The sequence below is a fragment of the Balaenoptera borealis genome (genome assembly GCF_965194805.1).
Source record: "Balaenoptera borealis genome assembly, chromosome: 20".
Lineage (NCBI taxonomy): Eukaryota > Metazoa > Chordata > Mammalia > Artiodactyla > Balaenopteridae > Balaenoptera > Balaenoptera borealis.
This window is the reverse complement of record NC_138879.1, coordinates 7,787,164-7,814,273: the sequence shown is the minus strand read 5'-3', so window position 1 is coordinate 7,814,273 and position 27,110 is coordinate 7,787,164. Positions and strand designations below refer to the sequence as shown.

Below are 27,110 nucleotides of genomic sequence, written 5' to 3'. Positions count from 1 at the left end.
TGTGGAATAAATGCATATTTATAGTTTCACCACGTCAGTCTTCCACTCTTGACACATTTCTCACGCCCTCCACCTCTCCGCAAGTCAGCCCTCCCAAGAGAGCTGGAAAAAATTGATTTCCGCGCGCAAGGGGGATCCTAGTTCCCCGACCAGGGATCGAACCCATGCCCCCTGCAGTGGAAGCGCAGAGTCCTAACCACTGGACCCCCAGGGAAGTCCCTGGAAGTGTTCGGTCGTGGAGCCCAGGCCCCCGGCAGTTCCCCAGGGAAACCGGGAGGAAGAAGCTCACCGGCCTTGGATCCCGGTAGCGACCTCTTCGCAAAGGAGCGTTCAGGCAGCTCCTAGCAACGTGCCAAGCCGCAAACAGAGGCCGGGCGCCAACTAACGGCCTCGGCGAGCCACCCTGGGAAATGTAGTTCATCTCGGCTGCCCAGGTTCCCTTGGCTCCGGTATGTAAGCGGGCCTAGGACTACAACCCCCAGAATGCTTCGCGCCTCGCCTTGCTTCCGGAGGCCGGGCGACTGAGAGATTGGCGATCTAGAGGCTCCGAAGCGGGAGGCCTGATTGAGCTGGGCTCGAGTGGGGCCTGGAGCAGCGGCCATGTCTGGGACACGTCCAAGCGGCTGCCCCTCCAAGGGCAATGGCGCGTAACGGGGGGGATTTCAGGGGCTGGAAGGATCGTAGGTTGCGCTCGGGATCGAGACGGGCTGGGCGCGCGGAGGGGGTGGCGCATGGAGGGACGCGGAGTCTCGGGACCGAGGGGGTGATTACGGGAGGGCCCTAACTAAGGGGCGTCTTCGGGATCTTAAAACGCCTGGCACGAAGTTGGCTGAGCAGATGCAATGACGCGATGGTCTTTGTGGCCCTGAGGCCTTTGCAAGCCTCCCTTAGAAATTCCCACGGTCTGGGAGGCTGGGAGAGGATCGCTAGGAGATGGCAGACGCCCTTGGATGTGATAAGAGACAAAACGTGTTGAGACTTGTAGTCCGTGAACATTGCATTACAGAGAAAGAAACACAACCATTCAGAGTGGCCCCTATACAGTAACCTCACATAAACTTTGCATTCTAATAACAAGACAGGCCGACACCAGAGAACTAGAGAAGCCCACCTCCCACTCCTTTCTTCCAAGCTGTGCCAAAGGTCAGTTTTGGCAACGTTGAGGAGGGGGTGGGAGAGAATGATAATTCTGGGGAAAACAGTTCTCTATTAATGGAGTGAGTCGGACTTACAGTTAGTGTGAAGGGAAATTTTTCCACCGACAGTGAAAATACTATCAAGGAGTAACCAGCATTCGCAGCCGCTCTTTGCCCTGAACGCTGCCAAGAAAGTAGTCACGGGTGTTGCCTGGGAAGGTGTACTGGCCATAGTGCTAGGCACCCACCTCCTTTCTGAGATGGGTACCTGCCTTTTTCCACATTCTCTTTCAGGGTAAGGGATGAGGACCCCTGCACTTTTTTCGAATAATCTCCGGGCCTCGAAAAGTTACCCAGGGGACTTCCCTGGTGGTCCAGAGGCTAAGGCTCCGCGCTCCCGATGCAGGGGGCCTGGGTTCGATCCCTGGTCAGGGAACTAGATCCCACATACCGCAACTAAGAGTTCCCACATGCTGCAACTAAGATCCGGTGCAGCCAGATAAATAAATATTTAAAAGAAGAAAAGAAAAGAAAGAAAAGTTACCCAGAACACTTCGCTTCTCATCTGAATTGCTCACCCTACAAGGAATTTTTTTTTTTTAATTTATTTATGGCTGCGTTGGGCCTTCATTGCTGCGTGCGGGCTTTCTCTAGTTGTGGCGAGTGGGGGCTACCCTTCCTTGCGGTGCGCGGGCTTCTCATTGCGGTGGCTTTTCTTGTGGAGCACGGGCTCTAGGTGCATGCGCTTCAGTAGTTGTGGTGCGCGGGCTCAGTAGTTGTGGCTCGGAGGCTCTAGAGCGCAGGCTCAGTAGTTGTGGCTCACAGGCTTAGTTGCTCCACGGCATGTGGGATCTTCCCGGACCAGGGCTCGAACCCGTGTCCCCTGCATTGGCAGGTGGATTCTTAACCACTGCGCCACCAGGGAAGCCCTACAAGGAATTTTTAATTGATGGAAGTGTTTTGACCTCTTGAATGGGTAAAGTGAGAGAAGGCTTGATCAACCTTGGACTCAACCACTGTTAAAGCCAAATCATTTTTAAGCAACCACTTTAATTTTCTTCATTAGGGAGGATGAGCCTGATGGGCAGAATTCAAATGAGCTGGACAGCGCTGTGAAGGAGCTGCAGGCAGCCCCCAGAGCCTTGAGATGGTAGGCAGAATGCAGAGTAGGTGTGTGGAAATGCGAGCCTGCCCTCACCCCTACTCCCACCTCCAAGATCTTGACTGCATGAAGTACTTGGGGGGCTGGGTGGCGCCAAAGAAGAGTGATGGTTAGGAGCATTGATATCAAACTTATTAATGGGACTTCCCTGGCGGTGCAGTGGTTAAGACTCCACGTTTCCAATGCAGGGAGATCATTAGTTCCAATGATCCCTGATCCAGGGAACTAAGATTCTGCGTGTCACGTGGCATGGCCAGAAAAAAAAAAAAAAAAAACTTCTTATTAAACAGTAAGCAAGCATCTTTTTTGAGCCTCTGAATGTTCATCTGAAGGCATCATTACATGTCTGTCACTGATACTGAAGAGTCAGGGACATGGAATAGAGGGAAACTTTACATCCTGGCTGGCTGGGAGGGTTTGCGTGTGGTGTCTGGAAATCTGAGGGAAAAGGAGAGACTTCTGCCCACCGGATGGCACCCACAGTGGTGTCCACTGCTGGTTAGTGGGGGTCCTTTTCAAGCTCTGAATGAGTCTATTCTCAGAAACTCAGAAAACCATAAAGGGCATCTGTCTATAAATGCCATTGGTGCTCCTTTTCCTCTGGTGACTCGGCAAAAGGCAAAACAGTTCATTCTGCGTTGTTGGTTTCAGTACACGTTCACTGTCTCATCTTGTTAATGTGATTTGTTTTTCCCATTTTAGGCACCAAAAACCAAGAAGGGATTGAAAGGTGAGTGGAGATGGAACACCACCCTTAGGCCAAAAATAACTCCCCCACTTTGGGTCCACACATAACTTAGACATGTCTGTCTGAATGTTCTCGGTGTGAGTCTTGCTGATTTCCCCATAATCCCATAGGCAGCTTTGGTTTTCCTAGGGAATTCCTTATGCTGCCTCATTGACCCTTGGAGTAATTCAGAAATAAACAACAGATGGGACTTGGGGAAAAAAAAATCCTTCTTGTTGAAGTATTTGTATCTAGAAGTATACCGTTGGGGTTAAGGGTGGTAAAGGCACTTAAGCTTGATTTGAGAACTAATTCAGTACTCACACCTGGGTTTCCCCTACATGCTGCATCGGAAAGTGGCCAAGGAGGTGTGTCTTCAAACCAGCTTGGCAGGGGCGGGGTGGGGGCGGGCGCTCAGCTGGAAGGGGACAAGGAGACTGTTGGTATGAAAGAAGCTTGTATATGTGCCTAGAAATCCTGAACAGTTTTCCCAAAGAAGCATGTGGGCTTTGTTCAGAGTCTGGAAGACTGGCTTGTTGGCCAGTGTGTCACGTAGAATGTAGGTTCTACTGAAAAATCTTCACCATCATCCTTTGAGAAAGTTATTTTCAATTTCCACCCTGGGGTCTTTCAACAAAGCATTGTGACTTGTTGCCAGGAGTTAGAAAACATCTCATGGCCAGTGAAGAGAGAGCCAAGCCTAAGTCCCAACCTCTGAGGGCTCTGAGGTCCCGGATGAGGTCTCAAGACATGAGGCCCTAAGGACCATTCTTTCCTCCTGAAGTCACAGTGGCCCCTTTTCTGTTCCAGGCTCCATCGATGATGTCCTTGGTGACCTCCTGGGAGATGAGAGTAAGTGCCCCTTTGCCGGAATCCCCTGATTTAGGCTTGCTCTTTTTTTTTTAATTGAGATAAAATCCACATAAAGTTCACTCTTTTTTTTTTTTTTTGGCTGCCTTTGGTCTTCGTTGCTGGGCGCGGGCTTTCTCTATTTGAGGCGAGCGGGGGCTACTCTCCGTTGCAGTGCACGTGCTTCTCATTGCGGTGGCTTGTCTTGTTGTGGAGCATGGGCTCTAGGTGTGCGGGCTTCAGTAGTTGTGGCACACGGGCTCAGTAGTTGTGGCTCACAGGCTCTAGAGCGCAGGCTCAGTAGTTGTGGCGCACGGGCTTTGTTGCTCCGCGGCATGTGGGATCTTCCCGGAGCAGGGCTCGAACCCTTGTCCCCTGCATTGGCAGGCGGATTCTTAACCACTGCGCCACCAGGGAGGTCCAAAGTTCACTCTTTTAAAATGCACAATTCGGTGACATTTAGTATATTCAGAGTTGTGCAACCATCACCACAGTCGAATTCCAGAACTTTTTCATCACCCCATGAAGAAACTCCATACCATTAGTGTCACTCCCCATTCTCCCCTCCCCCACCCCTAGGCAACCACTTATTTAACTTTCTTTCTCTATGGATTTGCCTAGTCTGGACATTTTACATAAAATGGAATCATACAGTATGAGGCTTTTGCATTTGGCTTCTTTCACTTTCCGTAATGTTTTCGAGGTCTGTCCACATTGTAGCATTCCTCTCTTCATTCCTTTCCATGGCTGGACAATAATATTCCATTGTATGATATATCTCGTTCTGTTTGGTCATTCATCAGTTGATGGACATTTGGGTGGCTTCCACATTTTGGCTAGGCTGTTATGAATAATGCTGTTATGAACCTCCAAGTACAAGTTTTTGTGTGGGCATATGTGTTCAGTTCTTTTGGGTGTAAATTTAGGAGTTGAATTACTGGGGTATATGGTAACTCTATGTTTAACTTTTTGAGGACCCGCCAAACTATTTTCCACAGCAACTGTACCATTTTACATTCCCACCAGCAGTGTAAGAGGATTCCAGTTTCTCCACATCCTTGCCAATACTTGTTATTTTCATTTTGATTATAGCCATCTTAGTGGGTGGAAAGTTGCATCTCGTGATTTCCATGGGCATTTCCCTAATGACTAATGATGCTGAACATGTTTTCATGTGTTTCTTGGCCGTTTATATCTTTGGAGAAAGGTCTATTCAGATCTTTGCCCAGTTTTCATTTTTTTTAATTTTTATAAATTTATTTTATTTTGTTTATTTTTGGCTACGTTGGGTCTTCGTTGCTGTGCGCAGGCTTTTCTCTGGTTGCGGTGAGCGGGGGCTACTCTTCATTGCGGTGCGCGGGCTCCTCATTGCGGTGGCTTCTCTTTGTTGCGGAGCACGGGCTCTAGGTGCATGGGCTTCAGTAGTTGCAGCACGCGGGCTTAGTTGCTCCACAGCATGTGGGATCTTCCTGGACCAGGGCTCAAACCCGTGTCCCCTGCATTGGCAGGAGGATTCTTAACCACTGCGCCACCAGGGAACCCCTGCCCAGTTTTTAAATTGGGTTATTTATATTTTTATTGTTGAGTTGTACGAGTTCCTTCTATATTCTGGACATTAGTCCCTTACCCTGTGTGTCCGTGTCTGCTGCACTGAGAAGCAGGGCTTCGGGGTCATGCAAAGCTCACCAGGGACAACAAGGCCGAGGTTCCCCCGACCTGGCCCATAAGAACCCACAAAGCACAAGCCCATGGACGATGGCAGTGCCTTGTTGTTCCTGCATTTCCATGGGGCTGCGCTGGCATTGGAGTAGCCTCTTCATTTGGCACCAGTTGGGTTGACTTCCTGCTTGGAAATATACCGCTCCCTCCCCCATTCAGGTTTTTAAGGGACCTGCCTACAGGGCCAGTTTCCTTCCTCCAAAAAGGCCCCTCTTTCAGTAGGAAGATGTGGGAGACAGCTTGGTGGGGAACTTGCAATCCTTTTCCCCTTGACTCCAGTTCTCTGTGACCGAATCACATCTTTTGTTTTCTTTTTTTCCAGCGACACCGCCGGAGAAGCCTGTTAAACTAGCTTCACGTGCCAGAGACGCCACAGGTGCAGCTCAGGCGCTCCCTCCCTCAAGGGCGAGAACAAAGTGAGCGCACGGGGCTGGCCTGGGCATCCAAGCCCCATTTCAGGCCCAATGCTCCTGCCCCTCCCCTACCCACCCGCCACTTCCCACTCACTGTGGGCCCCGCTTGTAGTGTCACCACCTCCCAGTCCTCCCGTCAGCTCCTGGGCAGTGAAGGAGCCTGGAGGAGTGCGAAGAGAACTGAACTGGAGGTCGGAGGTTCTGGCTTCTAGTCCTACATCGCTTATTTACTGTGTGACCTTGGGCAATTCCTGAACCTCTCTGAGCCTCAATTTTCTTACCCTCAGAATAAGAGGATAGGCCTAGTTGGGTGCCTCCCAGATTGTGTTTCTCCTCCTGAGCGTCTCCTGAGAGTTGCGAGATAGGGAGACACTTTGTGAGCTCTCTGCCCTCCACCTTCATTTTAGCCCAAGCAGTTCTGTTTTTCTCTCTTACCTGTTGTTTTTAAAGGGGCTCTACTGCTTTAAAAAAGTTTAAAAATCACTGCATTAGGTGACCTGTGAAATTCCTTTCAGCAACTCTGTTCTTCCAGAGAAGAGTCTATCCAGGTTCACTTGGACTCTAAGCCACTTCTCCTTCCTTAGAATCATCTAGTGCCCTGGGGACCATTCATGGGTGGGTGCTGACTCTGCCCCTTTGCAGGTCCCTTTTGGAAGATGATGCCTTCAGCACCAGGGCAGGCCTGGCAGGAGCTGATGCTGAGGTGAGCCTGGCCCATTCCCTGCTCCTCACCAACCCTACTTATCCCCAGAGACAGTGAAATGGGTGTTATGCCGAGGGGCTGCCCACAGAGGTTTAGAAGTCCCTGCAAAGCCAGTTTGTTCTTAAAAGGGCTGCTGGGGCTTCCCTGGTGGCGCAGTGGTTAAGAATCCGCCTGCCAATGCAGGGGACACGGGTTCGAGCCCTGGTCTGGGAAGATCCCCCATGCCACGCAGCAACTAAGCCCGTGCGCCACAACTACTGAGCCTGCGCTCTAGAGCCTGTGAGCCACAACTACTGAGCCCACGGGCCACAATTACTGAAGCCCACGTGCCTAGAGCCCGTGCTCTGCAACAAGAGAAACCACCGCAGTGAGGAGACCACGTACTGCAACGAAGAGTAGCCCCCACTCGCCGCAACTAGAGAAAGCCTGTGCACAGCAACGAAGACCCAACACAGCCATAAATAAATAGATAGATAGATGATAGATAGATAGATAGATAGATAGATAGATAGGGCTGCTGAGTGGACCCAAAGCAACATCCTTTTCCTTTCTACCAGTGAGATGAGCTAGAAAGTAGAGCTCCGAGCAACTGCTTTAGGCTCGATGTTGCCCCTTCTTACTGCGCTTCCCATAATAAACTCCACGCTGTCCAATCACGTGGATGGAAAGTAGCCTAATTTGAGTCCTATGATGGCTGTGGACTTATTGCTGAGAGGACCAGAAAGTGGCAGCGCTTTCTGGGTGTCCACAACTGGGCAGGCTTGACTTCATACAATACCCGGGCCCCAAGTGAGGGCAGGACCCTCCAATTTATGCCCCCTGACCCAGCTCTGCTCCTTCCCTAACAGAAGCAAGGCGACAAGGGCCCTGAGCTTTGTCGGGCCTTGACTAACACGCCTCGTTACCCTCCCGTCTTGTAGGTTTCAGACATCTCCGATGCAGACCCGCAGGCTCTGCTCCAGGCCATGAAGGTGAGGAAACAGCTTGCACAATTGGGGAGCCAGGGGCACGGGGTGGGATACTATTTTGTGCCAAGCCTTCATTCTCCCTCTCATTTTTTCTTTTACAATTTGTATTTCTGAGCCCTACCTCACGCAAGAATGGCATTCATCCATGAGCTCTTGCCCTCCCTGCCCCTCTGGGTATAAATCAGTTTTCCTGGTTTATGGAAATTCACCCACCCAGAGACACAGTCACGTCACAGGCCTCTGGTGAAATGGGGCTGCCTCCCCCCATGAGGAAAGGGGGAGACCGTTTCCCCTAAATCTCGTTCTTTTTTATTTTGGCCACGCTGCCCTCACCAGGGACTGAACCCGGGCCATGGCAGTGAAAGCCCAGAATCCTAACCACTGGGCCACCAGGGAATTCCCCCCTAAATGTTCTTAATTTTTCTCCAGATTTCTCTTCACATCCCCTGCCAAGTCCCCTTTAGTACAGCTGTCCTCTCGTCAGATCAAGCCCCAAGCTGATCTTTGCAATGGAATTTTAAGACATACATTCTGAACATAAGCACCATCTCATGGGGCTCGGGTGGCCTGGCTGGGGTCTAAAACGTTGAGTGGTCCTGTTTCCTCCCTCCCCTTCTGTCCAGCAGCATCTTCCCGCCTGACCTCCGCTTCACGTCCCTTCTGGTTAACCCATGCTGCCACAGGCCAGGGCTGAGCGCTTGCTTTCAACCCTGTGGGGCCCTGTAGGGTTGGGGTCTGTTTCCTTCTTGGCTCCGGAATCAGCTTCTTTAACCTCAGTTTGAAATTGCTCCTCCCCAAGACCAGGCAGCTGGGCCCCCTGGGCGTGACCCTCGAGTCCTCTGACGAGTCGAGAGTGGTGGCTCTGAGTCTCTCATCCCAGAACCACGAGCTGAACCCTCCACCCACTCTGCTTACCTTTGGTTCCGTTATCTTTCCCAACTCACCTTTTTTCTGAATAGTTTTCTCATTCTTTTGTTTCCTCACATTTCTGCCCCTGGGGCGCCAGCCGCCCTTATCAAAATCGTCATGCTCCCAGTCTGTACCAAGGGCTTGTGGCGACCAGGGAGTCCCCGGCCGTCTTCCTCTCCCAGCTTGCTTATGGTGGTTTTTAATGCCCTTACCGTAGAACATTCATTGACCCAGAATAGCATTCTTATCACACCTCTGCCTCTGTTGTCAGTTTGCTTCCCCTGACCCAGGCAGGCTAAGGAATCCAGATCAAAAAAAAATTTTCTTTAAAGGCTTTGTATTTTGCAGGCTTCTTCATGCCTTTTTTTTTTTTTCTTCCCCCTGGCCAAGCTGCTCGGCTTGCGGTATCTTGGTTCTCTGACCAGGGAGCGATTGAACCCGGGCCCCCTGCAGTGGAAGCGCGGAGTCCTAACCACTGGACCACCAGGGAATTCCTGAGATCAAATTTTTCTTAACTTTGGATGGAGGGTTATCTTCTTGCCTCAGGCCCTTCTCACTACCCAGTGGTAGTCCCCTGGGGAGTCTTAAACCGCAGGATCCTGCTGTTTCGTTTCTACTGCAAATAGCTTTGACATTTGCTAAGCCTTTGTGAGAAGCAGCTGAAAGCAGGTTTTAGGCACCCTCTCATTCTAGCATCAAGGCAGGAGCTGCCAGTGGGGCTGATAGGAGTACCAACCTGAGACCTTTCAGCTTATCTGAGATGGACCATGTGGAGTCTTTGGGCTTTGGCCCTGCCTCTGTCCTTGTTCTGTGGCCCTGTTGGGGTCAGTCCCCCACCCCAAGTCCCCATTTGTTCCATATGGAAGCTGCAGGCAACATCCTCACCAGGCTGCTCAGAGCATGAGGGTGTTTAGCACCCGCTGGCTGAGCACCTGTGGGGATTCCTCCCTCCTTCCTGCTTTTCCAGGATCTGGATGAAATGGATGCTGATCTCCTGGGTCTGAAGAAGTCTAATCTAGCCTCAAGCAAAAGGTCTGCAAAGGGTTCTGGGAAAGAAGAGCAGCCTAGCCCTCTTAAACCTGCTGGTGTGTTAACAGCCAGTGAGAAACGTGAGTGAGAGATAGGTCCTCGAATCAAGGGGCATTCTGGGGATGTGGGAGATGCCCAGAGGGTAGCGCTCAGCCCTGTGGGTTTTCTCTGCCTGGGATGGAGAGGCCAGGAACTCACTGTGTGCAAGTGTGTTAGCGTGTTTACAGTGGGGGAGGGAGACAGGCTGAGCTTTCCTCCTTCCTATGGCTTTTCCAGTCCCTCTAAGTCCAACATGGCAGCTCCTGGAGAAGCCATTTGAGTTAAACTGGAGAATTTTATGGTAGCCTGTGCATCTCCCAAACCTATGTCCCTGTTGGAGCAACATGTGAATAGGGGGCCAGAGGTAGCTTCCAGACCACATTTCCCGGCCAGAAGCCTGTTTGAGAACTGGAGAGGTGTAGACCCACCCCATGGCTGTGTCCACAGCCACAAGCCCTCAGCCTCCAGGTAGAAGTGCACACCAGCCCAGTGGTCCCAGTCTTGGTCTGGCAGAACATAGGCCAGGAGAGATCCAGGCCTGTGACCTTGCCTTGCCTTCTCTTTGCTCCCTGCAGGAGATGCCATTCCCACCAAGAAGCTATCTCCCTCTCCCAGCAGCCTTGGGCATCAGTACAGGAAGTTCTCCTTCGAAGGTACCACAGGCCCTGCAGTCACACCTCTGGGGTGCTTCAGTTTTGAGAGTGCAGTAGGCTGGGCGATGCTTGCTTGCTTGCTTGAGGCCAGGCCACTGTGTATGTCAGATGAGGAGCAGATAGCTGGTGCCACTGGTTTTGTTCCTCATGAATTCAGGGAGGGACTAATTATGTTCTACTGGCTGGCCTATCTGGGGCACTTATTTGCAAGGACTTTGAAGCCAGGTGTCAAACTGAAGACTTTATAAAGTGTGGGGAAAAGTTCCTTTTCCTTCATGAATGCGTGGATGTTTTACTTCTCATGCCTCAGTGCAGGCCCTGAAGCCCGGGCCGCGCTCCCTGCTTCCTCTCCCCTGGCCCAGCCTGGTCTGTGTCCGAGCCCCGCTAACCCAGGCCCCCAGATGCCGAGCGGCTTGTATAGGTATCAGAGCGGCTAGGAGTCTCCAGTAGGAAATAACTCCCCTAGCACAGCACAGCGCTTGTTTTCCTGAACGAAGTGTGCAGTCTTCCCTTTGCTTCCCCTTCTGGCCGTGAGACTTGGAAGACCCGTTGGCAGGACTTCTCTCTGATGATGAGGAAGGAATCGCCAAGAAGCTGCCGGGGACGGAGAGTAAAACAGCTTCCGTAAAGAGCCCAGCCCCGGCCAGAGATCAAGGTGGGGTGGGCGTGTTACCCATCCTGGGGCAGGTGCAGTTGGCTAACTGAACTTTCCGGTGCAGAGCCAGACACCCCGCCAGGCAGGGACCACAGGTCTCAGATCCTGGACCAAGAGGTTATCAGTCTCTGGGAACGGGGAGGGGGGATGCACGAGCCCGGGAGTGGGGCTGTGGGAGTGGGGCCGGGGAAGCTGGGTGCTGTGGGCAGACCAGACACTGCCATGCCCACCCTTCCACCCAAAGGCCAGGGTTGCAGGGAAACGCCCCCCTCGACCCATTCAAACATCACCGTTGCAGGCCAGAAGGCTGTGGGCATTGTGCCCTGTGTTCTGTCCCTTAGGGCCCTCTATCCCTCTAACTCCTGGGAACACTCCGGTCCGAAAGAAAGAAGAGTTGCTCTTTGACGATGGGGACGACATCATGGCCACCCTGGGGTTTGGAGACAGCCCCAAAGCAGAGAGGAGGCACACGGGAGACCAGTAAGGGTCCCTGTGAGCGGAGAGTCCCTCCCCGGCCAGGGAAAAGCGAGAGGGAGGGTACAGTGTGGGCCCCCCAGGATCCCCTCGTGTTCACAGGTACCTGCCCTATGCCCCATCCTGCAGGGAGGGGCCCCTCCCTGCCCGCTCCAAGCTGGATGAGCTGCTGGGTCGGGGCACTGCCGCCAAACTCCTGGCCCGTCCGGGCACCGGGGAGCACAGGGAATTCAAGCTAGACAAGAAGTATCAGCGGCCACAGGGTGAGGAAGCGTGTGGGGCAGGGGCGGTGGGGAGTGGACCCCCAGAACAGGGTTTTACCACAAGCCATAATAAGAAATAAGCTTTACATCATGACACACATTTAGTTATTCACGTTTATAACTGAGACCAAAAATGTCAGGAAATAATAATCACCACGTTCAACACTTATTTATGTGCTCTTTGACTCATAAATACGTTGGTTGCGACTCATTAAATTAGTATTTCCACCTGCTAATAGGCGGCAGCTCACAGTTTGAAAAACACTGCCCTGGACCAGTGTCCCTCCGTTCAGAGCGTCGGCCCGCGGGCCATCTGTTGGGAATCACCCTCGTGGCACGCACGGCTCACTGGGCCTCACCTGCAGGGGGTCTGGGGCAGGCCCGCCGGTGCACTTTTCGCAGCTCCTGGGTGATGTTTTGTAGGCTGGAGCCTCAGCTGCTGGCAGACGCCCAGCCGCTCACCCTGCTTTCCCCACAGCGGCTTCCCTATCGCTCGTCTTGCCCATCAAGCTGCCAGCTCAGCTTTTCTTAAACCAAGAATTCTGCAGCTACGGAAGAAGAGTTTGAGTCGCCCTGCTCTAGATCACAGGGTCCTTCATTCACAGACAAAGAAGACACCGGGGGTGACGAGGACTTCACCTTTGGGGCCTATCAGCCCACCGTGGGCTCCTCCGAGGGCCGGCAGTCCCGCCGGCAGTCCGTCAGGTAAGCGGGGCCTGCGAGGAGCTCGGCCTTGGGGGCAGGTTGCCCGCTGGGAAGATGGGCGGAACCCAAGATGTCTTTCGTGGGTGTTCATGGTGTTCTACGGACATCACTCAGCTTGCCGCGGCTCTGGCTGTGCAGGGCCCCGGGCATCGCGACTTCTTAGCATGGGCCCCATAGTCACCCCCAGCAGTGGAGGGAAAGGCCCGTCAGGGGGCTCTTGGGACAGGCTGCTTGCCCCGCCTTAGACCCCCCACTCCTCTGCCTTGAAGTAGGTTCTTTGAAGGCGGCACAGACCCCAAGGGAGAACCAGGCTCCAGACAGAGCACCCCAGCCCCACCCAGCCCAGGAGGGGAGGTGCCGACTGGCTGGGCCTCAAAGACGGAGGCTTGGACCTGCTCCCTCCCTCCCCGACCAGGGAGGCTCGGAGGGGACCCCCTCCCGCCAGCCAGCATTCTGCTCCCAGCCGCCACTCTGCCCCGGCCGGGCTGCCCTCCTTGGGGGCGAAGCCACCAACCGAGGGTACCGGTTCTCCTGCCAAAGGCAGCCAGCCTTCCCAGCCAGGAGCGTCTGAGAAGGAGGAGGAGGAGGGGGACTGGCTGAGCCACGCCCTGTCTCGGAAGAAGTCCCAGGGTCTGGCCAGAGAGGAGCACGACGCAGCCTGTAAGGGCCAGCACTCGGTAGGGGCGCTGCCTTCCGACAGGTAGGGGCTTGGGCTGCTGTCCCTTTTCTCTTCTTTTTTTTAATATTTATTTATTTGGCTGTGCCGGCTATCAGCTGCAGCACGCGGGATCTTTGTTGCCACGTGCGGGATCTTCGTTGAGGCACGCGGGATCTTTTTTAGTTGCAGCACGCGAACTCTTAGTTGCGGCATGTCGGATCTAGTTCTCTGACCAGGAATCAAACCCAGTCCCCCTGCACTGGGAGCGCGGAGTCTTAGCCACTGTGCCACCAATGAAGTCCCAGGGCTGCTGTCTCTAGTGGAAGGAGGACCTTGCCGCCTCGGTGCCTCAGAGCAGGGCACCACCTCTTAGCCGTGCTTCTCCCCTTCTTTAGGTGCTGGGGAGAGTGTGTAGCTCCCTGCCTTTGCTCAGATGAAAACACGAGGGAGCTGGGGGGCTGCTGACACTCACGCCCTGACTGCTGTGGGGACAGGTGCCGACCTGATCGGGCAGGAGACCGAGGGCACCCTTATGGCAAACACACGGCCATCCCGGTGCCTCTGAGCAGGGGCTCCGTCCACAGCGCCCTCGGGCTGGCGGGACACCCGGTGTCCAATTGCTCTGCTGACCAGGCTAAAGCAGGCAATGCGTGCGCGGGTTGGGACTCACTCGTTCTCTTGGGGAGTGTTCGAGAAGACCGTGGCTGTGAGGCGGCTCCTAGGGGAGGCCGCAGAATGTGGGGGGGGGGGATAGCAAGCGGCCCCGAGGGGGCGGGCGAGGCCGGGACTGTCCAAAGGAAGCAGCAGGACGCTATGCGGCTGGAGCGAAGGGGAGGTGAGGGGGGCGGTTGTGTGACAGGCCAGGGGTATCACCCAGCCCTGGGGTTGGGGTGAATGAGGAGGCCGGTTTGGACCTGAACCTGAAACCGAGGTGACCCCGAGAGCCGAGAAGCAAGGGGGAACAACAGACAGGAGAAGAGAGGAGCCCAAAGGGTGCTGGAGCCGGCGGGAGGCCGAGCAGGCCCTCCGTCGAAGCTGAGCGAGCTGCGTGGACCAGAGCACGGCCTTGCTGCCCGTAACAGGCCCATGGTCGCTCCTTGGACATCATCAGGTGGTCCCAGTGAGCACTGAGGCCAGGACCGGGTACGGAAGGCCAGGCGCTCAGACTTGGGAGGAGAATTACCAAGACGGGATGGCAGGAACAGGAGGAAGGCTGAGGGGAGGCGGGAAGAGGGGCGGCCACACAGCTTCACTCGTGGGCTTTGTCCCAGCCCGTCTCGGTCCAGCCTAACCTGGACCTTCTGCCTCCTTCACTTTAACATTTACTTCCTCAGCCAGCCTGCTGCCGGCACCCAAGGGCTCGAGCCAGCAGCCGCCGGGGGAACCCCAGGCACGGCAGCACAGAGGCCGCCCGCCCGGCCTGCCACCTCAGGGTACATTCATGGCGGGGGCTGGGGGTAGGTGAGGTGCGGCGGGGCGGCCCGGGCCCCCTTCCCTAGAGCGGTGGACGGCTGTGCTGGGCTCCACGTGGTCAGCGTGGCGTGTGGTATCCCAGACCACGTAGCAGGCCCACGGAGTAAGGGGCCCGAAGCTGGGTCCCCGTCCCCTTTTCCCAACTGAGACCTCCCTCTTAGTAAACTGCCAGCCTCCAGGCCTTTCCAGTCAATGACTGGAACCTGACATTTTCCTTTCCTGCTGGGCCAACCCTCCCCTGCTCCCGGCGTCCTTCAGCTTGCCACCCCCATTCCTGTGTCCTCAGGTCCCCCGTGACTTGGAACCCCGCTGCCTTGGCCCTCCATGCGGGTGACCCAAAGAGGGGAACAGCCCCTGGAGATTGCTCCGGCACTGGTTTGTGTTCTGCTTTGTTCGAGGGGTGTAACTGGGTAGAGGAGAGACGCTGAGAGCTTCCTTCGGGGGCCCCGGCAGACGAGAGAAGCTGGGCTCTCCCGAGCACACACCCAGCCCGCGGGGCCTCGCTGCAGCTCCTGCTCATTTCTCTGCTGTTGCTTTTTCAGAGGCTGCAGTTGGTTTCCCAGGCTCCCAGGAACCCCCAGGGCTCTCTGTGCCTGTCCAGGTAGGGAGGGTGAACCAACAGGCGTAGGTTTCGGGCCCATGGAACAATTCTCATGTGCTCAGAGGCACCACCTGCCAAACCTGACAAACTGCTGGGAGGCATGCATCGTGCTATCCGCTAGCTCCCGCGGCGCTCCCCACAGCACTTTCCAGGTGGGGCAGCTGGGAATGCTCTAATCAGAAAGCAGGGCTGCAGGTGTCCTGATGCTCTGTCTAGAAAGCCTCCTCCATCCTTGCCGTCCTCCCACTGCACCGCCTCTGTTTCCCAGGTGCAGCGGTGCCTGTGACCCCCGGGCCTGAGGAGGCCTGGCCCCATGGGGGCACCTCCCGGGTAACCCGGAAGTGCCTTGGAGACGGTGGGTGGTGGGCAGCCTACAGGAACCACAGCAGCTGTCTACGCTGGGACTTCAGGCCTGACAGAAAGGGCCAGGGTCATAACCTTTTGTAGTAGCTAAGCCTCTGCTGGGACTCGGCTGTTCATCTAGGGATCTGGAACCCTTGCTGGGAGGATGTTGTTCTGAGGGCAGAAGGGAGGCTCATCTTCCCCAACGAGACCTGCGAGGGGAGGGGCAGTGACCATTTGACTCTCCCAGGCCTCATCCTTGGCCTCTCGGTGTCACGACCTTGTCCCCGTCTACAGACACAGGGCCTGGGAGGTCCAGTGAGTGAGGGCCACAGGTAGGTGAGCTCAGCTGAGACCCTGTCCCCTACCTAACGGGGACCATCCCTCCCCTTCTCCTCCAGTGCCTGCTCCCAGAGTCCCTGGCCTGGAGCCTGCTGCCCGGCTCCGAATACCAGCAGCAGCTCCTGGCGGCACAGGCTCAGCTTCAGAGGGGCACTGCCGAGCTCCAGGCCGACCTCCTGCAGAGTCAGGCCCGGCTGGCAGAGCTCGAGGCCCAGGTGCGGGGCAGAGGGGCAGCCGGCTCCGGGGGCAGGGCTGAAGTGGGAGCGGGCCACGTGAGGGCTGGACGGCTTCCCCAGGCGGTCTGAGGGACCCCGCCACCCCCCGCCCCTCCTACACACACACACACACCGTCCCTCCCGCCATCTCCCAGGTGCGGAAACTCGAGCTGGAGCGGACACAGCACCAGCTGCTGCTGGAAAGTTTGCAGCAGAGGCACCAGGCAGACCTGGAGCTCATCGACAGCGCCCACAGGTACCCCCGCTCCTCCGGCCCGGACTTCCGGTGGCACACGGCCGGCCCCAGCTCCCATGCTCTGAGAGGCCCTTCGGGTGGCCGCCGTCACCTGAGCCCCGCGATTGGGTGTGCTGTTGGCAGGAGCCGAGTCAAGGTGCTAGAAACATCGTACCAGCAACGGGAAGAGCGGCTGCGGAGAGAGAACGAGGAGCTGTCTGCCCAGTACCTGTCGCGCTGCCAGGAGGCCGAGCAGGCCCGCGCCGAGCTCACAGCCCAGCACCAGCGGCGCTTGGCGGCCACCGCGCAGGAGAAGGACCAGGAGATGGAGCGGCTCCGGGAGCTGCAGCGGTGAGGGGGAGGCCCGGGGGCAGGGGGGCTGCCTTCAAGGGTGGCCAGAGGAAGCCAATTGCTGTAAGACCCCCAGCCATGGGCTCAGCAGCCTCTGAACCGAGGCTTGACCCCTTCCCTTCTGGGTAAGGACCTAGGCCGAGCTCACTGCCCCATCGCCCCACAAGTGGGGACCCACCACTCCTACAGAGGGGGGAGGGCATACCGGCAGGGCCCAAGGTCACTAGCTGTTCGGGCAGGGCCTGGCAGCAGCAAGCAACCCAAAGGCTAACTCAGCACCGTAAGTTAACCCACTCACCGGCCGGACTTCTCGAGTCTAGTAACTAGACTGGCCCTGGAAAAGGTCGTGCCTGGCGTGTTGATCTGGTTACCTTTCTAGATGAGAGCAAAACAGAAAAAGCACGTGAGGGAGTTGGCCGACGGGGGCAGAGCAGGCCTTTTCGCACGGCTCAGATTGGCCAGACATGAGAAGGTTGTCGGCACACCTGTCGAGTGTCCGTTGCTGAAAAACAAGGAATCTGCCCCCAGAGAGTGGATGTGGCATTGAGGCACCAGGACAGATAAGGCAGAGGAGCCGGGGAAAGTGAGGCAGTGCCCAGAGATGGAGAGGAGAGGCCCACGGAGCATGGACCACCCGGAGGCACGCCCCTGCCGCGCAGAGCTACCCCCAGTGTTCACTGCCCCGCCCTCCCCACTGTCCCCCAGGGCCTCCATCCTGGAGATGCGCAAGGACCACGAGGAGCAGCTGCAGCGGCTGAAGCTGCTGAAGGACCGGGAGATCGACGCCGTCACCAGCGCCACCTCCCATACGCGGTAGGCGCGCCATCCAGGCCCTGCCCACCTGGCGCGGCAGTGCTGGGGTCCACGGGCCTTCGTGACCTGAGCCCCCCGCAGGTCCCTGAATGGCATCATCGAGCAGATGGAGAAGTTCTCCAGCAGCCTGCACGAGCTGTCCTCCCGCGTGGAGGCCTCGCACCTCAGCACTGCCCAGGAGCGGGAGCTGGGCATCCGGCAGCGAGATGAGCAGCTCCGAGGTACTGCAGGCCACATGTCCCTCTGTCCTGTCCCCCGTGGTGGGAAGGTGGGCGGGCAGTGAGTGCCCTGTGGGCCGCCCCCAGCGCTGCAGGAGAGGCTGAGCCGGCAGCAGCGGGACATGGAGGAGGAGCGGAGCCAGCTCCAGGAGGTCATCGGGAAGATGGAGGCGCGCCTGAGCGAGCAGAGCCGGCTGCTGGAACAGGTGGGGCACGTCCTCCTGCCGCAGGGCCTGTCTCCCCCAGGCACCCAGGGGATGGCAGCTGTACTCTGACCTCGCCTCCTCGGCCTCGGGACTTTCCTCTGGAATGTCTCTCCTGCCCTCTCCTGCCTCTGCAGGGGCTCCCACCTCCCCACCTCCAGAAGCGCCCCAGGCCCACCCCATCCAGCTCCTACCTGCTCATCAGGGATGCCTGTGACTTTAGGAGAAGTGCTCTTGCCTTCTGAGCTGTAATGGATAACGTATTTAAACTCCCTACATATCTTCTATGTATAAGGGCGAGCTTCATTCTTTAGAAAATCATGGCTTTTCGTGCTCGCTTCAGCAGCACATATACTAAAACTGGCACAACACAGAGAAGATTAGCGTGGCCCTGCGCAAGGGTGACGCAAATTCGTGAGGTGTTGCATATTTTAATAAGTGTGCTTAAACAATTGGCTGTACTATGGGGACTTCCCTGGCGGTCCAGGGGTTAGGACTCCGAGCTTTCACTGCAGAGGGCCCGGGTTCGATCCCTGGTCAGAAAACTAAGATCCCACAAGCTGGGCAGCACGGCCAAAAAAAATTAAAATTAAAAAATAAAACAATTGGCTGTACTTATGAAAAAACTCAAATTGACCCCTACCTTATGCCAAACAAAAAAGCAATCCCTGATGGAATTGATCCAATAAATATTTGATGAATTCAGAAATAATAATAATACCTTTTCCTTTTTTGTACAAGGTTCTGATACATCTCATTGAAAAAACTAAAATAACAGGCAACAGTAAAGAAAATAAAAATTACCCACTAGCCAGAGATAGCCATTGATGACATCACATATATCCTGTAGACATATCAGTATGTAGACAGATGTTTTTACATCGTGAACCATATTTATTCAGCCCTTCATTCGGTGCTTTATTCGGCGCCTGCCTCGGGCCAGGCTTGTGTGTGCCCCGAGTCTCCTGGCATACGGTGTCATGCCCACCCTGGCGCTCTTTCCCTGTTGGATGACAAGAGACAGGCAGGCAGTGCTGTAGTTGGCGATTCAGGGAGCAGGGATATTGCTGTTCTTTGGCCCTTTGGAGCCGCGAGGTGCCTCTCTCAGCAGCGGTTCCCGAGCCATCAGCCTCAGCACGGTTGATCCCAGCGGCTGGGCCCTGGCAGGCCTCAGGCTCCGTCCCATTTTCACCGCTCAGGAAAGGATGCGTTTGTGGGAGAAGCCAGATGAGGGCGGTTTGCACAGCTCCCCAGGGCACGTTCAGGCCTGACTGGGGGCAGGCGGAGCCTCCAGGGGCGCGAGCTCTCAGCCCTGACCCTGCCCGGCCCGCAGGAACGCTGGCGGGTGAACGCCGAGCAGTCCAAGGCCGAGTCCACGCAGCGCGCTCTGGAGGAGCAGAGGAAGGTCATGGTCCAGCAGATGGCCATGGAGCGGGAGGAGCTGGAGAGGGCCAAGGTGAGTCCAGCCACACCACGGTCAGCTCTGTCCCCGCCACCGCGCCCAGGGATGCTCACCCCGTGCCCTCACGCCCTCGCCCCAGAGTGCCTTGCTGGAGGAGCAGAAGTCCGTCATGCACAAGTGTGGGGAGGAGCGGCGGCGCCTGGCGGCCGAGTGGGCCGAGTTCTTTGCACAGCAGAAGCTGAGTAAGGAGCGGGCCGAGCGTGAGGCGGAGCGGGCGCTGCAGGTGGACACCCAGCGGGAGGGCACCCTCGTCAGCCTGGCCAAGGTAAGACCCAGAGCCTCCCCGGACAGCGGGAAGCCCAGGCAGCCCTGCGCCTCTCCCCACCCCGGGGCCTCACTGCTCCTCCGTCAGGATGCGTCAGCTCAGCAAAGAGCGCAGCGGTAACAAAGAGTATAGGAATTCAAACAACAGTAATCATAATAACTACTTCCTTTTATTGTATCATCGCAGGTACTTTCGACACATTTGCTCATTTACTCCTCATCACGTTCCCATGACTTAGATATTCTAGAAATTGGATTCCGAGAAGTTGAGCGCAGGGGCGAGGGGCTGCAGCGGGGCTTGGCCCCAGGTCTCCCACCACCTCCTCCAGAGTCAGGGCGGAGCTGAGCCACAGCAATGAGGCAGGGAGGCCAGCGAGTCCTCGGAACCCTGAGCAGAGCCCAGTTCAACTCCGGGGAGGAGACTGCAGAGAGGCTTTGCTGTCTCCAGGAACAGGCAGAGCTGAAGATCAGGGCGAGCGAGCTCCGGGCCAAAGAGGACCAGCTGGCGGCCGAGAGGGAGGCTCTGGAACAGGAGCGCCAGGAGCTGCGGCTGGAGAAGGAGAGGGTCGGCGCCGCCGCCCAGCGCATCAGGCTGCGCGCTGAGGAGGTGGAGCGCATGAGCCAGGTGCCCAGCGGCTCAGCCCCTGGGCGTGGGCAGTGCACCCACCCCAGCCAGCCCAGCTGACCCAGGCGGCCTCCCCGCAGGTGGCCTCGCAGAAGTACGAGGAGGGGGAGCGAGCACTGCGCGAGGCCCGGCAGGTGCAGTCGGAGCAGCAGGCCCGGCTGCAGCTGGTGCAACAGCAGCAGGAGCGGCTGCGGCAGCAGGAGCGGCACGTGCACCAGGCAAGGCTCTTCCTGGCTCCCGCGCCCCCCGCCTCCCAGGGCATCCCTGCCCCCAGCCTTCTGCCCTCACAGCTGTGTCCTCTCTGGGGGGACGGGGACAGGAGCATCTGAGTCTGGCCCAGCAGCGGCTGCAGCTGGATCGTATCCGACAGGACCTGCCCTCCGGGCCCGTGGGGCTGCTCTCCAGGGCCCAGGGCCTGGCAGCCTCTGGCCTGAGTGGTAAGTGGCTCCAGGAGGGTGGGACATTGGCTCAGCCGGCCCACTGGGCAGGGCAGGGCCAGCAACACCCTGCCCACGCCTCCTGTGTGCTGAAGTTAGGGGGCAGCTGGGTTTTAAAGTCATCTTGGGTTTTTTTTGTTGTTGTTTATTTATTTATTTATTTATGGCTGTGTTGGGTCTTCGTTGCTGGGCGCGGGCTTCTCTAGTTGTGGCGAGCGGGGGCTACTCTTCGTTGCGGTGCGCGGGCTTCTCATTGCGGTGGCTTCTCTTGTTGCGGAGCACGGGCTCTAGGCGCGCAGGCTTCAGTAGTTGTGGCATGCGTGCTCAGAAGTTGTGGCTCAGGGGCTCTAGAGCGCTGCAGTCCCTGACTCCGTCCTCCTCGGCCTTTACAGCCATCGTGGCTCCTGCCCCCCCCACTCCTCAGTGCAGCCAGCTGCCAGCCGGCCTGGGCCCCTCGCACCTCCACGCCAAGCTGGTGCTGCTGAAACACACAGCTGAGCAGGTGAGCTTCCCAGAGCAGACGCCGCCCTGGTCCAGGCCCGCCCACTCCCCCTGGACTTAGGGCTCCTCGTGTTCACACTGGGGACAAGCATCTCTGGCAGAGGCAGGAGGGAGCACAGCCTGGCCCCGGGGAGGGCTGAGCCCACCCCCTGGAGGAGGGCAGCAGCGCAGATCGCTTAGAGGACACGTCTCAGAGATGCTCACCGAGTCACTGATGGAGCATTTCCTACATGCCAGGCTCTGTGCCGTGCCTGATAAGCTTTTACCCCCCCACAGCCCTACATGCCAGGTAATGTTATTTTCTCCAGTTTACAGACAGGCTTAGAGGGATGAAGTCCGTGCGAACAAGTGGCCCCACTGGGAGTGAGAGCTGGAGTCTCACCCCAGTGCGCGTGCTCGCTCCCTGCCCCTCCCCCACTGACTCCCAGAGCCAGGCTGAGCCGGGATGTAGGCGAGAGGGTCCCCGAGGGAGGGCTGCTCGGCTGGCACCCAGGGTCCACCTCACTCGCAGTCCAGCAACCCAGCGTCCCTGTGTGCAGAAGCGGGGGCAGGAGGGAACCGGAGGGTGGCAGCTCACTCAGCTCTGCCTTTCAGGACCGTGACTTCCTGGAGAACGAACAGTTCTTCCTGGAGACCCTGAAGAAAGCCTCCTACAACATGACGCCGCATTCAGCCTGAAGGCCCCACTGCCTCCTCAGCAGAGGCCTGACTCTAGAACCGCCCCACTGCCCGCTGGCCGCCAGCGCCGAGCAGGGGCGTCGGGGAGAGCCCTGCAACGCCCAGGCCCTGATTACAGCTCTTCCCGTGGACGGGGTGCCAGCGCCTTCTTTCCGACGCTCCGGCCCGCGCGGGGGCAGGCAGGCAGGCGCCCCCGTGCCTCTCAGACTCCCCAGGAGGCAGCAGCCTCTGGGGAGACGCGAGGCTGAGGCCGTCTCAGCCCCACGACACCGTCAGCGACAGCACCGGTGCTCCTGCCCCGCAGACGTCCGGCTCGGGGCCCAGCGTCTGACTGGGCTCTGGGGACCCCTCGGCCCCTCAGCCCATCGATGGTCTGGGGATCTTTTCGCCTGGGCCTCTTCTGAGGCGGGGGGTCTTCTCGACTCCCTTGCCACAAGGAGGCTGCTGCCCTCCCTGCCTGAGAGGCCAGCAGAGGGAGCGCCGGGTCTTCTCCCTGATGGGGACGTAGAGTCAGGCCGCAAGTTTTCAAGAGCCTTCTAGCCTCCTGGCGGAGGGGGCGGGAGGTGCTGCAGGGGCAGGGAGGGCGCCGTGCCCGGCGGCTTTTACCTCACAGACTGACCTGCCCTTGGGACTCAGCCAGCCCTCCCTGCTCCCAGGCTGGCGCACAAAGCCCCCGCCTCGTTCCCAGCTGCCGGGGCAGCGGACTCGCTAGCACAGATGCTGGCCTCATCGGCTTCTTCTAATGCGCTCCCCAGAGGCAAAGAGGGGGCTGCGGGTGACAGTGGGGTGTAGGGAGGGACAGAAGGCTTTTCTCCATGCTGTTCACTTGCCACAAAACCCCGGCCAGTGGGAACGAAGATGACAGCGAGAGCCCCTGCCTGGGAGGATACAGAGCGCCGAGGACCATGAGGGGCCGCACCCCGGCCGCTGTCCCGGGTGGGGGGCTCTGCCCTTCTCCACGTGTGGGCAGAGGGCCAAGGCCAGCCAGAGGGGTGCCAGGACAGGGGTGGGAGGATTGGTAGTTGTCTCCTGCAGACCCAAGGACTCAACTAAAAAATTCACAATTAACCTCTAGAGCGGCTTCTCTCACCTCCCATCAGAGGGGACCGTCTGGGGAGCAGGGTGGTGGAGGAGAGGGCAATGCCGAGTGGGGTGTGAGCGGGCACAGGTGCATCTCTGCTCTTTTAGAACAGCTTTCAGAGGGAGCTCATTTATATACAGCCTCTTGGACCCACTAAATTGCTATATTCTTCTCTTTTTTTTTGGCCGTGAGGCTTGTGGGATCTTAGTTCCCCGACCAGGGATTGAACCCGGGCCCTCAGCCGTGAATGCGCACAGTCCTAACCACTGGACCGCCAGGGAATTCCCTAAATTGCAATATTCTTAATGATTGGATTCTTAGAATTTGCCATGGCTCATCAGAGTTTGAACCTATTTCTTGGAAACGTTTGCTCTGTAGGGCTGTTATTTGCTGTAAAACTGGCCAGGGCTGGGACTCTCCAGCCCCATACTCCCCTGGCTGGACCACAGGCAGGAGAAGGGTGTGATTATCACCCCTACTTTGCAGATGAAGGGACTGAGACTCAGAGGTTAAATAATCTGCCAAAGGTGACGCAGCAAATAGCAGAACCTGATTTGAGTTCTGCTTGGACAGATTCCAAAGCCCCAGGCGCTCAGCCACATCACTGCTGGCTCCTTCTAGAAAAGCGTGCTGCACACGGTGCTTCTGTGAAGTAGAAGATCCCCAAGCCGCTGCTTGGGGTGGTGCCCGCACAGAGGAGGGACGCATTCGTGTCCCATTTAGAAGCCTTGTTGAAGCTTGGAATTCAATCCTCTCAACACACACTTAACGAATTCCCACCTGTGTGAAGGGCCGGAGGTGGGTCTAAGGTTGGGCACAGCCTGGGAGCAGCTGGCATTTAAGCAGTCACCTGACAGGTATGTGGGTGATCACAGGCACATGTTGGGGGAGGGTGCAGGGAGACCCAACGGGAATGAGTTTAGAATTAGGGGGCAGGTCGACGAGGCTCTGTATACCTTGTTAAAGTTTGAATTTTTATCTTCAGGGCAAATGGGTGTTCATTGAAGGGTTTTAAACAGGGTGGAACCATTTTTGTGTTTTAGAAAAACTACTGTGGCTTTGGGTGGAGACCAGACCGACCAGAGGGGGCAAGAGTGGGGACAGGGAAGCAGGCAGAAGGCTGTCTGCCGTGGTATTGGGGAGACGGGAAAGCACTGCGCCGGGCGTGGTACTGAGGGACCTGGTGCCTGACATGCAGGCAGGGTCAGGAAAGAAGACGTGTCGAGGCGGACCCCCAAGTTGCTGTCTTGGGCAACTGGGTGCCCATGGAACAGCCAAGTAGACACGTCCCACAGGCACTTAGTTACGATGACACATTACCCAGTGTAACTGCTCTGGATCCCTGTCACTGGCGTTAAGGTGTGGCAGGTGGCTTACACACCCCCTTTTCATTAACGTTCTCCCACGCCACAGGCAGGAGACAGCTGCACACAGGAGTGAGTGTTCTGTATCTGCTGATCTTTCTTTTTCCCTTCAAAATTATAAACAACTCCTCAAGGTCATAACCCAGATGTTCCCTGTAGAAAGAGAAATACTGGTGGAAAGTAATGATGATCAAAGACACTGGCTGGGCTAATACTTCCAGTTTCAAGAGTTATTCATGTTTATTATTTGCCTCAAGTTGATACAAGTGGGAATCCCTGCTAGGCCTTTCAAACAGTTAAAATCCCAGCAAGCCCCATTCTTAGAGGGTTCTAGGACAGCGAGAGAACAGGAATGTTTTTCAAAAGTAAGGAATAATGGAGAAATAACAGCCATCTGATTGACCAGCAAGCCCTATGCCTCTGCCCCGGAGGTCCCATGAGTCTTCATTTCTAGAGGGGCAGGCTGGGGTTGGGGTGGGTTTAGAGGCATGTAGAAGAGGATTCAGAAACTAAAGGAGAAGATAAGATGGCAAAGGAGGCCAGATTAAACACACGCAGGACATTAAGAATATAGGAACCCCTGTGCCCCTCCCGGCCTGAGGCACAGTCCTGGTCTGCCCACAACCTTCAGCTCTGCTCTTCGATCAGCAGAATTTCACAAATTAATAAGCAGTGCCTCCAGGAACTTCCCTGGCGGTCCAGTGGTTAAGACTCCACGCTTCCACCACAGGGGATGTGAGTTAGATCCCTGGTCGGGGAACTAAGATCCCACATACCATGCGGCGCGACCAAAAAAATAAAATAAGTAACATCTGAATAAAAATGAAAATATAAAAAATAATAAAAATAAGCAATGACTCCGTAAGGGCAGGACTGGGTCCTATGGGCCTTAACATATAGTAGCTGTGCATTGATGGGTGAATTGGCAGTGACAGTGAGTTTAGCTGTTTGGCTGCTGTTTATGAAAGCCAAATTCAAGGTGTGGCCACTTCCTGCTGGATTAAGAGACCCCTCATGCCATTTCAGTGTGAATGTGAGGGTCAAGCTTCTGCTAGTACCAGAGCAACTGAATGGGTCAGCAGCCCTGGTTGAGACATCAGGGAAGGCTTCCTGGAGGGACCACTTCACAGGGTCTAGGAGGTAGCCAAGCAACAGGGGGAAAGGTAAGGAGTGCAAGGCAGAGTAACAGCATGTGCAAAGGTCCGGTGCCAGGGGGAGAAAAGTGCTGAGTAAGTGAAAAATGTGAAACCGAGTCCCTGTAAAACCGTGTTCCCTTACCGAGTTTATGATTAATCTCTCTATCCAAAACTTTATTCCCTTTCTTGTCTCCTCTGATCTCAATCCTGTGCTAACTGAACAGTAATCAACCAGAGTCAGATGACTAAAACTGCTGCTGTTGATAACATCGTTAATGTACTAAAATTGCTATTATTATAGATATCGCCGTTAATGTGCAAACTCAGGCCTTTTCTCCAGGGCAAGATGAGCTAACAGACCCCCAAGCCATGGACCACCTGGCCAGAGAGTCGTAAACCAGAAACATCCTGATTCCCAAAACTTCGATTAAGAAATGTAGGGGGCTTCCCTGGTGGCACAGTGGTTGAGAATCTGTCTGCCAATGCAGGGGACACTGGTTCGAGCCCTGGTCTGGGAAGATCCCACATGCTGCGGAGCAACTAGGCCCGTGAGCCACAATTACTGAGCCTGCGCGTCTGGAGCCTGTGCTCCGCAACAAGAGAGGCCGCGATAATGAGAGGCCCGCGCACCGCGATGAAGAGTGGCCCCCACTTGCCCCAACTAGAGAAAGCCCTCGCACAGAAACGAAGACCCAACACAGCCATAAGTAAATAAATAAATAAATAAAATAAAAACCCAAAGTTTAAAAAAAAAAAAAAAGAAATGTAGGGACTTCCCTGGTGGTCCAGTGGTTAAGACTTCGCCCTCCAATGCAGGGGGTGCGGGTTCCATCCCTGGTCAGGGAGCTAAGACCCCAAATGCCTTGCAGTCAAAAACCAAAACATAAAACAGAAGCAATATTGTAACAAATTCAATAAAGACTTTAAAAGTGGTCCATATTAAAAAAAAAAATCTTAAAAAAAAAAAGTCAAAAAACGATGATTAACTCCAGCTTCCTTTTTCCTCCCCTAAAAAAAAAAAAACACAAAACAAAACTCAAAGACCAAGTTGGGGTGGATCTGAGGTTTGTCTCCCACTCCCTTGCTTGGTGCCCTGCAATAAATCTACTCTGCTGCAAATCCAGTGTCAAGAGTCTGGCTTTCTGCATCACAGGCACAAGAGCCCTTTGCTGGGTTACAAACGGTTGGTGTCATGGAAGCTTGAATTCCAGAACAGAGGGACCAGAGCAGAAGCGGGTCCAGATCACCTGGGGTACCAAGTTTCATCTTGTTAGAACTGAATCCCAAGAACAACACAACCCTGAAAAGGTTTAGGCAAAGGCAAAAACTTGGAGGTGATCAAAAGCTAACACATATCCCACAGTTAAGTTCTTTATATATGTTAATTCACATTTAATCCTTCTAACAATCCTATGAGGTAAGCACTATGACTACGTGCTTTTTTCTTCCAAATGAGGAAACTGCAAGGGCGACAGCAAGGTCACAATCTGGAATCTGAACCCAAGTAGGAGGACTCCTGAATCCCTGCTCACAACCCCCTCCCCTGCCCGTGCTGCCGGGGGTGCTCAGGATGCCGCCTGCAGGGACTGGGTGACCCTTGAGAGAGAGCAGCACCCAGAGCCCCGCGAAGCACCTACTTCGTTGAGCCGAGGCGGCTGCGGGCCCGGCCGACCGTCCCCAGTCTGTGCCGCCCCCTGGTGGCTGGAC

General features: G+C 56.0%; 1 protein-coding gene and 1 long non-coding RNA gene across 2 annotated transcripts; one reads left to right on the top strand and one right to left on the bottom strand.

Annotated features, from left to right (window-relative positions):
- The first annotated feature begins 746 nt into the window (after window positions 1-746).
- FBF1 (Fas binding factor 1) lies at window positions 747-22,896 on the top strand. The gene is given in 31 exon segments (XM_082371142.1): window positions 747-1,143; window positions 2,203-2,286; window positions 3,001-3,028; window positions 3,836-3,877; window positions 5,916-6,009; window positions 6,649-6,709; window positions 7,630-7,680; window positions 9,554-9,695; window positions 10,230-10,307; window positions 10,843-10,962; window positions 11,304-11,442; window positions 11,566-11,699; window positions 12,305-12,404; window positions 12,677-12,726; window positions 12,729-13,104; window positions 14,397-14,495; window positions 14,822-14,910; window positions 15,078-15,136; window positions 15,880-16,035; window positions 16,191-16,291; window positions 16,415-16,621; window positions 17,327-17,434; window positions 17,516-17,655; window positions 17,740-17,858; window positions 19,189-19,311; window positions 19,397-19,582; window positions 20,030-20,206; window positions 20,287-20,424; window positions 20,526-20,643; window positions 21,036-21,145; window positions 21,739-22,896. Coding segments are annotated over 30 exon segments (3,432 nt in total). The 5' UTR covers window positions 747-1,143; window positions 2,203-2,283; the 3' UTR covers window positions 21,823-22,896.
- LOC309618057 lies at window positions 22,383-27,110 on the bottom strand. Its single transcript, XR_014238296.1, has 2 exons — window positions 27,041-27,110; window positions 22,383-26,650 (listed from the first exon to the last, which is right to left on the bottom strand). It is a non-coding gene; the product is annotated as an uncharacterized lncRNA (long non-coding RNA).